The 16,406-nt window shown below is 36.2% G+C and overlaps 1 protein-coding gene across 6 annotated transcripts in view; it reads left to right on the forward strand.

Moving 5' to 3' along the window:
• The window catches only part of LOC135109050 (RNA cytidine acetyltransferase-like), a 125,133-nt gene that overhangs the window by 45,276 nt on the left and 63,451 nt on the right, over positions 1-16,406 (forward strand). For all 6 annotated transcript variants that reach the window (XM_064020046.1, XM_064020049.1, XM_064020045.1 and 3 more), the window contains exons 10-12: positions 11,250-11,426; positions 11,700-11,876; positions 12,341-12,466. In XM_064020046.1, the coding sequence (XP_063876116.1) occupies positions 11,250-11,426; positions 11,700-11,876; positions 12,341-12,466 (480 nt within the window). The remainder of the gene's footprint in view (positions 1-11,249; positions 11,427-11,699; positions 11,877-12,340; positions 12,467-16,406) is intronic.

Below are 16,406 nucleotides of genomic sequence, written 5' to 3' on the forward strand. Positions count from 1 at the left end.
GATAATGATGTCAATGAAGAGGATGAATCATACAAAGAAAATAGGAGAAACTATGGAAAAGCAAACATAGATGACCTTAAGAAATTTTATGAAGAAATGGACTGGATAAAGCTGAACAGAGCAAATGATGTGCAAGATAAATATGATATATTTATGGAAATATATGAAATTGGTGTGAATAAATATATCCCATTATACACACCTGAAGAAAAGAGAAAACAGGTATGGTTCGATGCAAGCAAAAAAAAAGACAAAGCATGGATAAAAATGAAAAGAAATTGAGACCATAAAGATAAAGAAGACTTTAATATGGAAAGAAATTAATATGTGAAAATAAGGAGAGAGGAAGAAAAAAAATATGAAAAGGTTATAGTTGAAAAGTGCAAGGATGAACTAAAACTGTTCTGCAGATTCATAAATGGAAAAATTAAACTAAAAGAAAAACTAGAAGGATTGAAGGATCATAATGAAACATATGAAGATCCAAAAGACATGAGTGAATTGCTAAACAAAAAGTTTGAAAAAGTTTTCACAGAAGAACCAGAAATTAAAGAACTACAAGATGAGAAGACAGGAAAGCAAATGTGGGAAATAATAGTAATTAAAGAAGTTTATAAAATGATGGAGGAACTGAAGAGAGAAAAGTAACAGGACCAGATGGAGTATCAGGTTTCATTTTTTAAAAAGAGTGTAGTTAATTGAGCCAGTATATAACATAATAAAGTGCTCATTATTAACTGGAAGAGTGCCTAAGGAATGGAAGAGAGCAGACATAGTACCAATTTATAAAAGTGAGAAGAAAGAAGAACCACTAAACCAGTATAGTATGTAAGATCTGTGAAAAGTGATAAAGAAGCAGTGAACAGAAATTCTAGAAAAAAAACATATGATAACAGAAACACAGTATGGCTTTAGACAAAAGCAATCATGTGTAACAAATTTAATGAGTTTTTATTCAAGAGTGACTCACATAACAGAGGAGAGGGATGGATGAGTAGACTGTGTGTATTTAGATCTGAAAAAGCTTTTGACAAAGTTCCCCACAATAGGTTATTATGGAAGCTAGAAAATATAGGAGGATTAAGTGGAAAATTAAAAAAAAAAAAAAAAAACTGGATGGAAAGTTACTTAAAGGGAAGAGAAATGAAAATGGTAGCAAAAGATGTAAAATTGAAATTGAGAAAAGTAGACAGTGGAGTACCACAAGGATCAATGCTGGCACCAATACTTCTCCTGATCCACATAAGTGATATGCCTGAAGGAGTAAAGAGTTTAATGAGTTTGTTTGCAGTGTAAAGTTATAAAGACATGTAAGAAACACCAAAGACTGAAATTTTACAAGAGGATTTGAATAAAATCTGGGACTGGTGTAAGAAATGGGAGATGGAATTTAATGTGAAAAAGTGTCATGTAATATAGATGGTAAAAAGTAAAAGGAGACCAAAATGGACATATAAAATGTGAAATGAAGAAATAATTAAAGTACAAGAAGAGAAAGATCTGGGAGTGATAATACAGGATAGTCAACAGTCAGAGAAGCATGTAGAAAAGATATTCAGAGATACATATAGAATGGTGAGAAATGTTGAAACAGCATTCCATTACATGGATAAAGATATGATGAGGAAGATAATTACCACTATGATTAGAGCAAAGCTGGAATATGCTGAATCAGTGTGGTCTCTCCATAAGAAGAAACATGTAAAAAAACTAGAAAGAATACAAGGGATGGCAATGAAGGTGGGTCCAGAACTGGAAGAATTAACATATGAAGATAGGTTAATTTAAGGAAATGAATCTGCTAACATTGGAGCAAAGAAGAGAAAGGGGAGATTTAATACCAATTTATAAATTGTGGAATAGAGTGGAAAAAAATAAATAATGAGAAACTGCTGCTAAGAGAAGTAGGAAATACCAGATACACACTAGGACACAGAAAAAGAAAACTAAAAAAAGGAGGATGCTTGAGAAACATAAAGAAATATAGTTTCCCACATAGAAATATAGAGGTTTGGAACAAGTTCAGTAAGTATGTAGTATTGGCAATGAGTGTGCACAACTTCAAGGAAAAACTGTAAATAATGTGTAGATATAGAGATGGAACCAGACGAGCATAGCTCAGGCCCTGTAAATTATAAGTAGGTAAATACACACACACACACACACACACACACACACACACACACACACACACACACACACACACACACACACACACACACACACACGAGCAACTAAGCTGGAAGGAGGCACGGGTAGCAGCTCCGCAACTAAGATAAGCCAGTTATAGTTTGGGGAGTTGGAGTAGTTCTGTTTCCATCTCCATAATGAAATAGAAAAAAAATTAAAAAAAGAAGTGTTATTAAAAGTAGAGGTGGATGAGAAAAATAGAAGGGGAAAATGGAGCTGAACTCATGTGAACTGTTTATGCCACCTGACAGGTCAGTAGCAGAAGAAAGCAAAAGTGAAACCTTTTCAGTGTTTAGTGCAGGAGACTGAGGTAAACACAAAACTGTGACAAAGAAGGGTGTTGGCCCTAGAAAGTGATGTTGAAAGATTGATGGAGAGAATCAAAGTTATGGAGGAGACCCAGGTAAACCAGCTTGAAAAAATACAGTGGACTCATTTACCGAACACCATCCTTTTTGAACAAATCTGTTTTCAAACAAAATATTGAACTCATTATTATTTCAGTTGTGGTACCATAATTCAGTTCTAGAACAAAGTTATTAGATTTCAAATGTTAAAAGACAGCAAAAACTGTCATTTATTACTAATTTACAGTTTTTATGTATAATTACTTTTTGTGTATATATTTGTAGGAGAGATACAGGATTTAAGACAGTAAATTCAATCTTTGAAATAAGGTAAATGTGATCCTGTTGAAAAGTCTCGATATAGACAAATGCTTTTTTGGCGCTCAGGAGTAATCCCGAGCCACCTGTGGCTCTCTCAATAGTCCCCAACACCATCACTACTGCACAGCTGCATTTTTCCAGTAGCTTTACACAGCAGCAAGATGTTGAAGTGTTATGACCACTTCCATTTTGGCAGTAATTGGGTTGCTCCTCCCTCTGTCTCTCTGTAAGGCTTCCCTCATTAGATTGGTGACAAAGAGAACACATGCATGGTCTAAACAGTATCTTCTGATGAGTTCTGTGTCTCTAAGTTCATTTAATGTCTTTTCTGGATAAATAATTTGTGAGCTGGAGATGTTGTGAAGCAGCCATCTTGGCTGTGGAAGTGTATATCATGAACCACTAAGACAGGGTAGACTAGTGTCTGGCAATGGATTAATCCATTTTGCATTGATTCCTATGGTGAAAATAGTTTTGGTTTTCTAACATTCCAGACTTTGAATGACATTCAGGAATGAATCAAGTTCAAGAACTGAGGTTCCACTGTAAAGGGATTGAGAGCCAAAAATGTAAAGCTAAGAAATAGTGCAGTATTTTGGAAATTGAAATGAAGAATGCAGTAAGAAAATGAAAGAAGTGTCAAAACTCTAGTTAATCTAAATGAAAGGCAAGATGCATGGAAAAGATCCAAGAAGGAGAAAAGGTAAAGTTTGAGATAAAAATAGATAAACTGGAAAAATAAATGAATGAGAAAGGCCATGCAAGGAGAGAGTGCAAACTTTGAGAAAATAATAGAGGAACAATTAAATGAGGCAAAAATAACAGAAAAGCTGGTAAAAGTGAAGGGCACAGACCCATAAGAATCAAATTTAAATCACAGAAAGATGCTGAGGAGGCTTTGACAGGGGGCCTGGAGTCTGGCTAAGGATGAGGTAGCAAAAAATGTACGGCTGAGAAGAGATCTAAATGAAAAAGAGAGGGAAGAGCTAATTAAACTGAGGGAGGAAGTAAAGACAAAAAATGAAGAGAGAACAGAAGAGCAGAAAGATATATTCTTTTTGGAGAGTTTTGGACATGGAAGTGAGGAAATGGTACTTGAACAGGAGGAAGAATAGGGAAACAAGTTAAGGAGAAAAAAAAGACATATGGAATGTGGCATACACTAACATTAATGGCCTCATCTTGGGATTAAGGCAGTAACCAGCTTAAAGATAAATTACTGTATTTGATGGCTTATAAGATGTGCCTATTTTCTGAAAAAAGTCTCGGAAAATGAGCCTGTGTCTTATAAGGCCAAGGTTCAGCTTTAGAGCAGTGGCTAGTGGTAAGTCTATGGCAGTGTCTTGTTCTGGAGTGCCTGTCAAGTGATGTTGGAGACCATGGCCCTTAAATCAAGCACCAAATATCTTCGCACATGTAAATAAAGTGATGATTGCTTCTACACCACAAAAACAATTTTTTTTGCATGACTACAATGCATAACAGATCATACTTACTGGTAATTTACATAATATAACACCAGTCAGGAAAAAATTAAGTGATGATGCTTGCACTGCATATACCAAAACAAACTCGCAGTCAGTTATACACCAAACCTGGCGACATGTGCAAAATTCACTGCATTCCTTAGTATGATGCCATTTTCCTTGAGGTAAGAAATGAATAGAACAAATTAATTTTCATGGATTTTAATGTGAATAAAAAAAACTACAATCATACTAAATTTCATGATGAATAGAACAAATTTATTTTCACACTTTCTTTTCTTTTAGAAATGCACTGAATATTTCAAATAAAAAATACGTTCTAGAGAATAAGGTAAATTTTTTTTCACACATCCTTTTACTTTGAAAATGTACTTAAATATTACAACTAGAATTACATGTAAAATGATCATAAAAAATATGATATACAAACTTTATTACCCCTCTGGGCTATAACAATGTTACTGCCTGTTACTGTTTACATCTCACAGCAGGATTGGCTTCAGGATCAGTGTTGGTAGGTCCTAGCAAATATTAAAGTTTTTAAATGTAAAATATTGGAATCTAATAAGGATATGATGAGAGGGCTTCAAATGTCAGGTGAAACCCTTCACTTCATATTCAGAGCTTAAACCCACCTATTTATCTTCTTTTTCTTTCTTTTCTTTCTTTCTTTCTTTCTTTCTTTCTTTCTTTCTTTCTTTCTTTCTTTCTTTCTTTCTTTCTTTCTTTTTTTTTTTTTTTTCAATGCCTGCCCAAACTGAGGTGTGTCTTATGTGTCTTATAAGCTGTCAGATATGGTACATACCATCATATGTACCTCTCTTAATGAAGAAATAGTTCCACAGGATTGAAAAAGGGTGAACATTGTGTCCATGTTTAAAAGAGGAGACACACAAGATTCGCTGATGAGTGTGGTAACAAAAAATGTGTGAAAGGATAATAAAAAAAACAGATGGACCAAATTTTTGGAAGATAACGAAATTCTTACAAATTGCCAATTTGGTTTTAGAAAGGGAAGATCTTATCTTACCAATTTGTTATGTTATTATTCAAGAGTGACTGATATAATACAGGAGTGAGAGATGGTTGGCCACACTGCATTTACCTAGATTTAAGAAAAGCCTTTGATAAGGTGCCACATAAAAGACTTCTATGGAAACTGAAGAAGATGATGGATACAAACGGTAATAAGGGACCAGACATCAGTGTGGAGTGTGGTATTAAGTGGGGTCCCCCGAAGGTCAGTGTTAGTGTTAGTAATATTTGTGGTGTATATAAACGATATGGTGGAGAACATATCCAGCTATGTGAGTCTTTTTGCTGATGATGCAAAATTTATGAGAAGAGTGAAGGAAATTGAAGACTGTGAAGAACTGCAGAGATCTAGACAAGGTGTGGGAGTGGAGCAACATATGGCAAATGAAATTTAACTCTGGGAAGTGTAAAAAGATGGAGTCTGGAAGAAGTAACAGAAGGTGTAGTTATAACTATAAGATGAGGAATGAAACAATTAATAAGACAACAGAGGAAGAAGATCCGGGAATAGTATTCTCAGAGGAATTATCACTGGAAAAACATAGTAATAAGATAACAGGTGAAACTCTCAACTTACTAACAAATATAAGAGTTGCCTTTGCATATCTAGATGAAAAAATGATGAGGAAAATAATCACCACAATGATATGTCCAAGATTAGAATATGCAGCAGTAATTTGGTCACCACATGAAAAAAAAAAGCACAAAAGAAAGATGGAAGGCATATAGAAATTAGCAACTAAGATGATACTATAATTGCAAGAACTGCTATATGATGAGAGACTAGCTAGGATGCAACTCCAAACCTTGGAAAGGAGATGAGAGGTGACATGATTGCACTTTACAGATTACTGAGTGGGATGGCAAAACTAGATAGGGAAGATCTGAATTGTTCATGTTGACAAGTAGTTGGGTTTATCTATATATAATGAACAAAAGAAACAAGGGTACATTTAAGAAAACTAAAAGTAACCACCTGCAGAAGGGACATAAAAGAAATTTAGCTTCCATCATAGAAGCATTGAGGCATGGAATGGACTGGAGGGGAAGTAGTGCGTGCTAGAAATATTCTTAACTTTAAGGAAAAGTTGGATAAAAACATTTATGGAGATGAGCTTAGCTCGTCTCCCATGTATCATAACTAGGTAAATACACACAGATACTGTATTTTGAGATAAGAGAGTAAAAAGTCAGCTTCCTCACAGGCAAGAATGAATAAGCGCTTTTTCAGTGTTTTCATTACCTTGTGTTTCGTGATCCTTGAGTTTAGTGTTATACTTTGGGAAGAAGCAAGCGCAAAACTTGGGAAGGGAGTGTATGCAATTTTTAATATGGGAGTTTGCTTTGAGTATAGTCTTAGCTTTCAGTGGAAGAGTATTTTTAAAGCATTCTGCGCCTTGGTTCAGGAGACTACCATTTTAGAACACCTATGAGACTGTTTGGCTACAGTTTTGTGTGCCAACATTGTGCTGTATCAAGTAAGGGGCATCACTTTGATGTAGTTTTCCTTATGTTTCTTTAATTGTGTCATTTGATATAGAAGAAATTGAGAAGAAACTTCTCATGCTGCCATGTGTAGGAACCTGTGTAAGAACCTTGCTACATTAGTTGTGTGAACTACCGCTACAGTCATTTGTGTGAGTTGTAGTTTTTGCTATAGAATTACTTACTTACTCATGACACTCTGCTCAGGTCACACTATCTCTTCTTTGTGGAGTTAGGAGCTCATAGGAATTATATTGTCTGCCCGTCTTGCTTCCTGGCACTCTGTCTAGTAACTTCTGCAACATGGTGACCAGCTAGCCAATACAGAAGCTCTATCTGACTTTGCTGTTACATGTGTTAGAAAATGAAGTAATACATGATAATGGAAATAAACAAGTTATGTTAGAATAATATATATATATATATATATATATATATATATATATATATATATATATATATATATATATATATATATATATATATATATATATATATATATATATATTTTTTTTTTTTTTTTATGTAGGAGAGACACTGGCAACAAAAATCCAGTAAAAAAAGAAAAGCTCACTGAGATGCTGGTCCTGAATTGCATCTGAAGCAGTAGTCAAAAATTGAAAGATAAGTATCTTGAAACCTCCCTCTTGAAGGAATTCAAGTCATAGGAACATGGAAATACTGATGCAGGCAGGGAGTTCCAGAGTTTACCAGAGAAAGGAATGAATGATTGAGAATACTGGTTAACTCTTGTATTTAGAGAGGTAGGCAGAATAGGAGTGAGAGAAAGAAGAAAGTCTAGTGCAGTGAGGCCATGGGAGGAGGGGAGGCATGCAATTAACAAGATCAAAAGAGCAGTTAGCATGAAAATAGTGGTAGAAGATAGCTAGAGATGCAACAATGCAGTGATGAGAAAGAGGCTGAAGACAGTCAGTTAGAAGAGAGTTGATGAGACGGAAAGCTTTTGATTCCACGTTGTCTAAAAGAGCGGTATGAGTAGAACTCCCAGACATGTGAAGCATACTCCATACATGGACAGATAAGGTCCTTGTACAAAGTTACCAGCTGGGGGGATTAGAAAAAACTGCTGGAGACATCTCAGAATGCCAAACTTCATAGAAGCTGTTTTAGCTAGAGATGAGATGTGAAGTTTCCAGTTTAGATTATAAGAAAAGGACAAACCATGGATGTTCATTGTAGAAGAGGAGGACAGTTGAGTGTCATTGAAGAAGAGGGGATAGTTGTCTGAAAGGTTCTGTTGAGTTGATAGATGAAGGAACTGAGTTTTTCAGGCACTGAACAATACCAAGTTTGCTCTGCTCCAATCAGAAATTTTAGAGGGATCAGAAGTCAGGCGTTCTGTGGTTTCCCCTGCATGAACTGTTTACTTAATGAAGGGTTGGACATCTCTGAAAAGATGTGGAAAAGTGCAGGGTGGTATCATTAGTGTAGGAGTGGTTAGGACAAGAAGTTTGGTTTAGAAGATCATTGATGAATAAAAGGAAGAGAGTGGTGACAGCACAGAACCCTGAGGAATACCACTGTTAATAGATTTAGAAGAACAGTGACTGTCTACCACAGATATTGACAGACAGAGTTGAAAGAGCTTCACTAGGCAAGGCACAAGCATGGAGGCACAGTTTCAGAGAACAATAGGAGGGACCCCATCAGGTCTACAAGCCTTTGGAGGGTTTAGGCCAGCAAAGGCATGGAAAACATCATTGCGAAGAATTTTAATAGGTAGCATGAAGTAGTTAGAGGGTAGAGGAGAGGGAGGAACAAGCCCTGAATTGTCTGAGGTAGAGTTTTTAGTAAAGGTATGAGGGAAGAGTTCAACTTTAGGGATAGATGTGATAGCAGTGGTGCCATCTGGTTGAAATAAAGGAGGTAAAGAAAAAGAAGCAAAGTTATTGGAAATGTTTTTGGGTAGATGCCAGAAGTCAGGAGGGAGTTAGATCTTGAAAGATTTTGACACTCTCTATTAATGAAGGATTTTTGCCTAGCTTGAGAACAGATTTGGCATGGTTCTGGGCAGAAATATGAATATCTGGTGAGTTTTTGGTGATGGAAGGCTCAAATACCTTTTGTGTGCCACCTCTCTATCATATACAGCACAAGAACAGGCTGTATTAAACCAATTAAACCAAGTTTTTGAAAGTTTTGGTCGAGAAAAATAGTGAGGAATGTACGCCTCCATGCCAGACACCATCACCTCTGTTATGCACTTTGCATGCAGAGATGGGTCTCTGACAAGAAACCATTAGTCATTCCAAGGAAAATCAGCAAAATACCTGCTCAGATCCCACCAACTAGCAGAGTCAAAACATCAGAGGCACCTCTGCTTAGGGGGATCTTGAGGAGGGATTGGAGCGATAGGACAAGATACAGATATGAGATTGTGATTGGAGGAGCCCAATGGAGAAGAGAGGGTAACAGCATAAGCTGAAGGATTAGAGATTAGGAAAAGGTCAAGAATGTTGGGGATATCTCCAAGATGATCAGGAATACGAGTAGGTTGTTGCACCAATTGCACTAGGTCATGGAGGATAGCAAAGCTGAACGCTAGTTTACCAGGATGGTCAGTGAAGGAAGAGGAAGGCCAAAGCTGGTGACAAATATTGAAGTCTCCAAGAATGGAAATCTTCACAAAGGGAAGTGTCAGAATGTGCTCCACTTTGGAAGTTAAGTAGTCAAAGAATTTCTTATAGTCAGAGGAGTTAGGTGAGCTATACAACACATAAAATTTAGTTTGAGGGTGACTGTAGTCGTAGCCAGATGATGGAAAACTCAGAAGACTCAAGAGTGTGGACGTGAGAGCAGGTTCAGTCATTGAGCACATAGACACAACATCTAGCTTTGGATTGAAAATGAGGATAGAGAAAGTAGGAGGGAACAGAAAAGGGGCTAGTGTCAGTTGCCTCACACACCTGAGTTTCAGTGAGGAAAAGATGAGGTTTAGTAGAGGAGAGATGGTGTTCTACAGATTGAAAATTAGATCTAAGACCATGAATGTTGCAGAAGTTAATGGAGAAAAAGTTGAGGGGAGTGTCAAGACACTTAGGTTCGATACCAGAAGAGCTGTCCAACCTGAGGACATTTGTGGTCCTCTCCCCCAGATGGGGACTCTGAGGCTGGTTTAGGAGTTGCCATGATAATTTTGAATTTTGAGTAAAGGTTGTGTATATAATTAGGTGCTTGTAGTTATGTGTGAAGGAAGAGAGTTGTCTCTAGAGAGTAAGCTGTAACTATCTCCTTATGTTGTGAGATACATAGGGAAAAGTTCAATGAAGTCACATCTAGGTTTAATGATCCAGTGCTTTAGACCTCACTGGAAGTAATTATCATTTCAGCAGGTGCCTACTGCCTCCTTCTGGAGGCCTTCTTAGATTAATATATATATATATATATATATATATATATATATATATATATATATATATATATATATATATATATATATATATATATATATATATATATATATATATATATATATATATATATATATATATATATATATATATATATATATATATATATATATATATATATATATATATATATATATATATATATATATATATATATATATATATACACACACACACACACACACACACACACATATACATGTATATGTGTGTGTGTGTGTATATATATGTGTATATATATGTGTGTGTGTGTGTATATATATGTGTGTGTGTGTGTGTGTGTGTGTGTGTGTATATATATATATATATATATATATATATATATATATATATATATATATATATATATATATATATATATATATATATATATATATATATATATATATATATATATATATATATATATATATATATATATATATATATATATATATATATATATATATATATATATATATATATATATATATATATATATATATATATATATATATATATATATATATATATATATATATATATATATATATATATATATATATATATATGAACTGTCCTTTTCCATTCTGAGCCTTGAGAACAATACTGAACTCAGCTTGGTTCCCACAATGTAGCTAAGGGAAGAGAAAGAAGGATGAAAAACTATACAGAACTAAGCTAAGCTCACCCTGACTGTCGTCCTGTAAGTAAGGAAATAAGGAAAAGAAAAGAAAATTATGCTATGATTTTTTCCATCTTATCATACTCAATGGTAGTGTCTTCTTTCATGTATTAATTCAGATGCTTCTTACCATTGCCTTGCTGATCTTCCTTTGTCATTCATACTTTGGCTGCTTCACTGATTCATTTCATTTTAAGATTCCAGGAAAGAAATGTCAGTGTAGATGGAAACAGATACCAGCTAAACCATATAAGGACCATTCCTAATGCTCATTGATGTAATTTTCTAGGCATCAGAGAAGTTCTTGGCACAGGTGATGGGTTTGCTGGTGTCCTCCCACTACCGCAATACCCCTGATGACATGCAGACTCTTTCTGACGCCCCAGCCCACCATCTATTTGTTTTGCTGCCAACTCAGGACCAGATGAAGGAGGACATGCTGCCTCCAGTTCTTGGGGTCCTGCAGGTGATTAGCATATATGATGTACATTGAATATATGTGGACTATTTAGCCTTGGATTTGGTTCCCATTGATTGAAGAAATGAATCTCTTTAATACAGAAGAACTGAAAACTGTAGGGTGTAGTGTTATTTGTTTACAGTTGTGGGCCACTTGATATGTTGTTTGTTGAATCAGGTCTGAGGAAAAATGTTGGGATGGTGTGTGTCATCTTTGTAATGTAAATAAGTTCTTTTCATTAAGTAAAAATAATTTCATGAAAAATTAAACTTTTCACAGGTGGCTCTTGAGGGAAAAATCTCCAAGTCCTCAGTAATGTCAGCACTGACTCAGGGAGAGAAGCCAGCAGGAGACCTCATTCCCTGGACAGTCAGTAACCAGTTTCAGAATTATGATTTCCCACAGCTGTCAGGTGCTCGTATTGTTCGTATTGCGACCCATCCCAACCTGCAAGGGGTAAGTGGAAGAGAACAGTAGTGCTAAGTGTGATGTCATGCCTGCTTACAAACAAACACTGCCTCTGCTTGTGCAGTGTGATGATACAAGTGATGATACAAGTTATGTGCAATGATAATAAGCTTTCTATTGGGTTTATATCTTACTTTACTCAGGTGTTAAGCTTAGATAGTGTTCTTAATAATGTTTCCAAGTGATAAGAATATTTTTCAACATTTAGGAATGTAAGCTATATTATCTTTGGTATAATTCTTATTAGATGTTACAATGAACGAAGAGCTATAAGGCAAAAAATTATAGGAAGTCTGCAATTCTGATGCCTGACATTGTGGCACTGTGTGACTCATTGTGGTTGAAAGGACACAAGAATAGTGTACAATTAAAATAGTTCATTATGTTGTGTGTATGTGTGTGTGTGTGTGTATGCATCAGTGAATATAAAAACAAATTACTACTTATTCCAGAAAGGTTATGGTAGCCATGCCATGAAGCTGTTAAGTGAGTACTACAGTGAAGCAAGCATTCATGCTGACTACACAGACACTGCAATCCCTGAGGAGCAGATGGCCCACCTGGTGCAGGACAGTCAGGTGTGTTCCTACATGTGCACTACTGACAGGCAGAAATGGTTGAATTAATGAAAAAGTGTTGGAACGTATGTGTGGATTAACATGAAGGAATAGAATAAGAAATGACAATGTAGGAACTGGTGTTTTGAGAGAGTTGGCTGGATGGGCAGATCAGTGTGTGTTAAAATGAGTTGGGCATCTAGAGAAAATGGACAGGAAATCAGTAAATGGAATGTCATCAGATGTGTGTATAGAAGGTTAAAAGGAAGGCCTTGTCTGGAGTAGATGAACTGTGTGAAGGAAGTACTTAATGAGAGAAGAATAAGTGTGCAGAAAGCAAGAGTGACTGTGTGTGATAGAGGTGGATGGAGAATGACTGTGTTGAGTGCTTGAAAATGATATGGTCTTGTCAACTCAAAGGAGTGGGTGTGGGGTGCACTTGGCAGGACCTATTGGCATATGGACCCAGTTAAGATGTGGGACACTAGCAAGTACCCTGCATCTGCTGTGGTCTCAGGATTGGAGTAGAAATTGGGTAGGGAACAGTCTCATTATGAACGGGCAGGGGCAAATTAGTGTATGTTGTTATGGATGTTTTTGTCCAGTTGTGCTATGATATGGTAAGAGTGTAACTGATATTTGTGTGAATGTGTGGTGCCTTGTCTGGGCTACCTTGTATGGGATTGTTGGTCTAATATATAGATGGATAGAATTCTCATATACAAGGACAGCGATTCTTGACAGATCTCTTATATAACCTGATTCTCACATACAAGGTGGTATTAAAGGATCTGTACAAGAAAGCACTTAGTTAAATTTAAGTTTGGGAACCATCTTTAAAACAGTTGCCTTTAGCAGCAACATAGTACTCCCAGCATTGTTAAAACTGTTGAAGCACATTCTGGAAGTCTTTCTCAAAATATGTCAAACACCTGCGATTCTTGCCTAGTCTTCCCCATAGTGTGCAAAAGAAGCACTGGGATGAAGTCTGCCTAGAGCTCCAGTCAGTGTGCCTTGGATGACCTGACTATCTAGTTGGTGGTCATCACTGGAGACAAGACTTCAGTCTGCTGGGACAACCATGACACCAGACAGCAGTTATTGTTGTGGAACAACCCAGCAACCTGCAAAGCAGGTCTGCAGCATGACCAAAAGTATGCTCATGATTTTGTTTGATATTTGTAGTATTGTTACCTATGAATTTGTCTGTACAGCCAGACCTTTAATTGCCAGTACTGCTGCTATATTTTGAGACATCTGAGGGAAAACATTCAATGGAAACAGTTTGAGATGTGGCTTGAAGCTAATTGGATACTCCATCACAACAATATGCCCTCTCACTGAGCTTTCTTAATGCTTGATTTTCTTGGCCTCAGCAGCTTGATCACCTTTCTGCACAATCCTCCTCCACAGATTTGACCTCTTGTGACATCCTCCTTTTCTTGAAAATGAAGCTCCATCTGAAGGGGGCATGTTTTTGACACTATGGAAGAGATTTTGCTGCAAATCACAAAAGGTGCTTGACATACTTCAAGAAGAGTTTCAGAATGCATTTTTAGTGAAATAACAATGGAAGCATTGTATCTCTGCTCAAAGAACTGTTTTGAAGGGGATGGTGCTTGTGGAAATTTCCACTTTTATTGCACTTTTATCCAAGTACCTTTGGTTTATGGTCTGATTTGTATATAAATTGTAAATTTAAATTAAGGGTAATTAAGGTTAATATAGTACAAACTAAGTATTAGTTACTGTTATAAATAAATTAGTAATTAGAGATGTGCTGATTGTGGGTAGCTATTGTTTTGATATGGCAAGGAGCCCACAAGGAGCGAAACTGCCTGACACGCAGCAGTCACCAGCCAGCCATCTTTCAAGTCATATCTCCACCACTTTACCATTCACGCTTGCAATATTCACTAAGTTGCTAAGAAGTGAGAATTATGGAAACCTGCACTGCAGGAAATAGTCTTTGCTACAAAAACACGGCCAGCCACTGGCTTGGAACATCCATTGACACCAACTTTCCACTGACCCCAGCTAGCCCGAACCACAGCTAAATTATTGGTTATTTATAATTACATTTAGTGATGCTTTCTGTGTTTGTGTGTTAAATGGGAGACATAGGGTGAGTGTGAAGGCTGAAAAGCTCCCACATTATCATTTTGGTGCCCTGAGTGAGGAAGACAAACTTTGTTGTTGTCAGGTTCGAGAAAATTAGTGTTACACGAACTGGGCATAATAACACAACTGAAACTCATTCTGCAACTGCAAGGATATGAAATTAGGACCTCCCTGGAGCCAGAGCTCAAACCTTTGATCATGATCAAAGATTAAAATAGGTTCTAAAATAGCCTCATGAATTAACCATATGGCTCTTGGACGTCAGTGATTTAATCTGGTAAAACGGGCCCTAGGGATGTAACAGAATACGTTAAAGGCATAATTAATGAAATACAAAGCCATTGTTCCTCAGAGGTTGTAGTGCAAATAGAAAATATCATGACACGTGCAAGGCATGACACGCACTGGAACCAAATAGGTACAGATACATGTCTCACTACATCAGATAAAATAATTCATTAACTGAAAACTGATGGATAACTAAACTAAACCTAACCTGGAATAATCAATAACCTGTTGAGTTTAGTAGAACTGGGGTTTACAATAAATAATAAACAAGGGGACAAGCAGGTGACTGTTGAAATAAGCAGCAAATAACAACTTAAAATTAGATCCACAAAGGTGTCTCAGAATTTTAAGGAAATCTTTGGCAACAAAACAAGGTTGGTTAACAAGAACTATCAGAGAAGGTAATGAACTAATAGGCAGTGACCTATTAGCCTTAGCTAAATTACAAAGGGTAACAATCAATAAAAGAATAATGGAGTAGCTTCCAGGCTATTCTAATCAAATAGAAGCTAAATTAACAACTGAGGAGGAGGATGAAGACTATGAACAACTTATGTCTGTCTATGAACAACAAGAAATAATTTATAGTGAACAGTTAACTAAATTTGAAGAGAAATTAGAACTAATGAGAGGTAAGTTAACTAACATCACTCCTAATCCTATGGTGAGAGACCAACCTAAAATAACCCTGGCAGCAGTAACATTACCAGAATTTGCAGAAAACATCATGAAGCGGCCCTCATTCTGGGATAAATATAGGGGACTAATCCATCAAAGGCAAGATATTGCCAAGATAAACAAATTTTCCAATCTTTTAAGCCAACGAAAGGGTACTGCTTACCTAATAGTTTCTGAATTAGCCATTACTGAAGAAAATTCTGACATTGCTATCAAATTGCTCAGGGAGAATTGTGATGATAAGGAACAAATAACCACTAAACTGGTCTACAAACTCCTAGACTTACCATTGCCTAACTATAATTTTAAGGATTTACAACATTTTAGGATTAATGTTAGCATTTTAGAATCTGAAAACAAATGATAATATTGAAGATGCAGCTTGGCTCATAAACATCTTAATACAAAGGAAACTAACTAAGAAAACACTAGAAATGTTATATTCAGAGTATAGAAAGAACCATTTTACATTCAAGATGAATCATTGTTGGAAATTTGTAAAAATATGAGCAATGATGAGGCATCCAAACCAAATAAATCAGATTCTAATAAAACTTACCAGGAATGAGTGAATAAGACTCCACCCTACAAGGGGAAAGGATGTGAGTCCAAACCCAACTATTGCCGAGTAAGTAAAAGTAAACCAAGTTAAGGAGACTTAAACAATAGGTACCTTTTCCACACAAGATACAGATATGAGATTGTGATTGGAGGAGCCCAGTGGAGAGAGGATAACAGCATAAGCTGAAGGATGTGTTTTCTCACATGATAAGACCAATAATGACCAGCCCATCTCTCCTGCAGCAGTTCCAATAGCAGAAGTAAACATTAGTAACCAAAGATGACTGATGAAGGCCAAGGTTCTGTTCAATAC

Source organism: Scylla paramamosain, chromosome 18 (genome assembly GCF_035594125.1).
Source record: "Scylla paramamosain isolate STU-SP2022 chromosome 18, ASM3559412v1, whole genome shotgun sequence".
Lineage (NCBI taxonomy): Eukaryota > Metazoa > Arthropoda > Malacostraca > Decapoda > Portunidae > Scylla > Scylla paramamosain.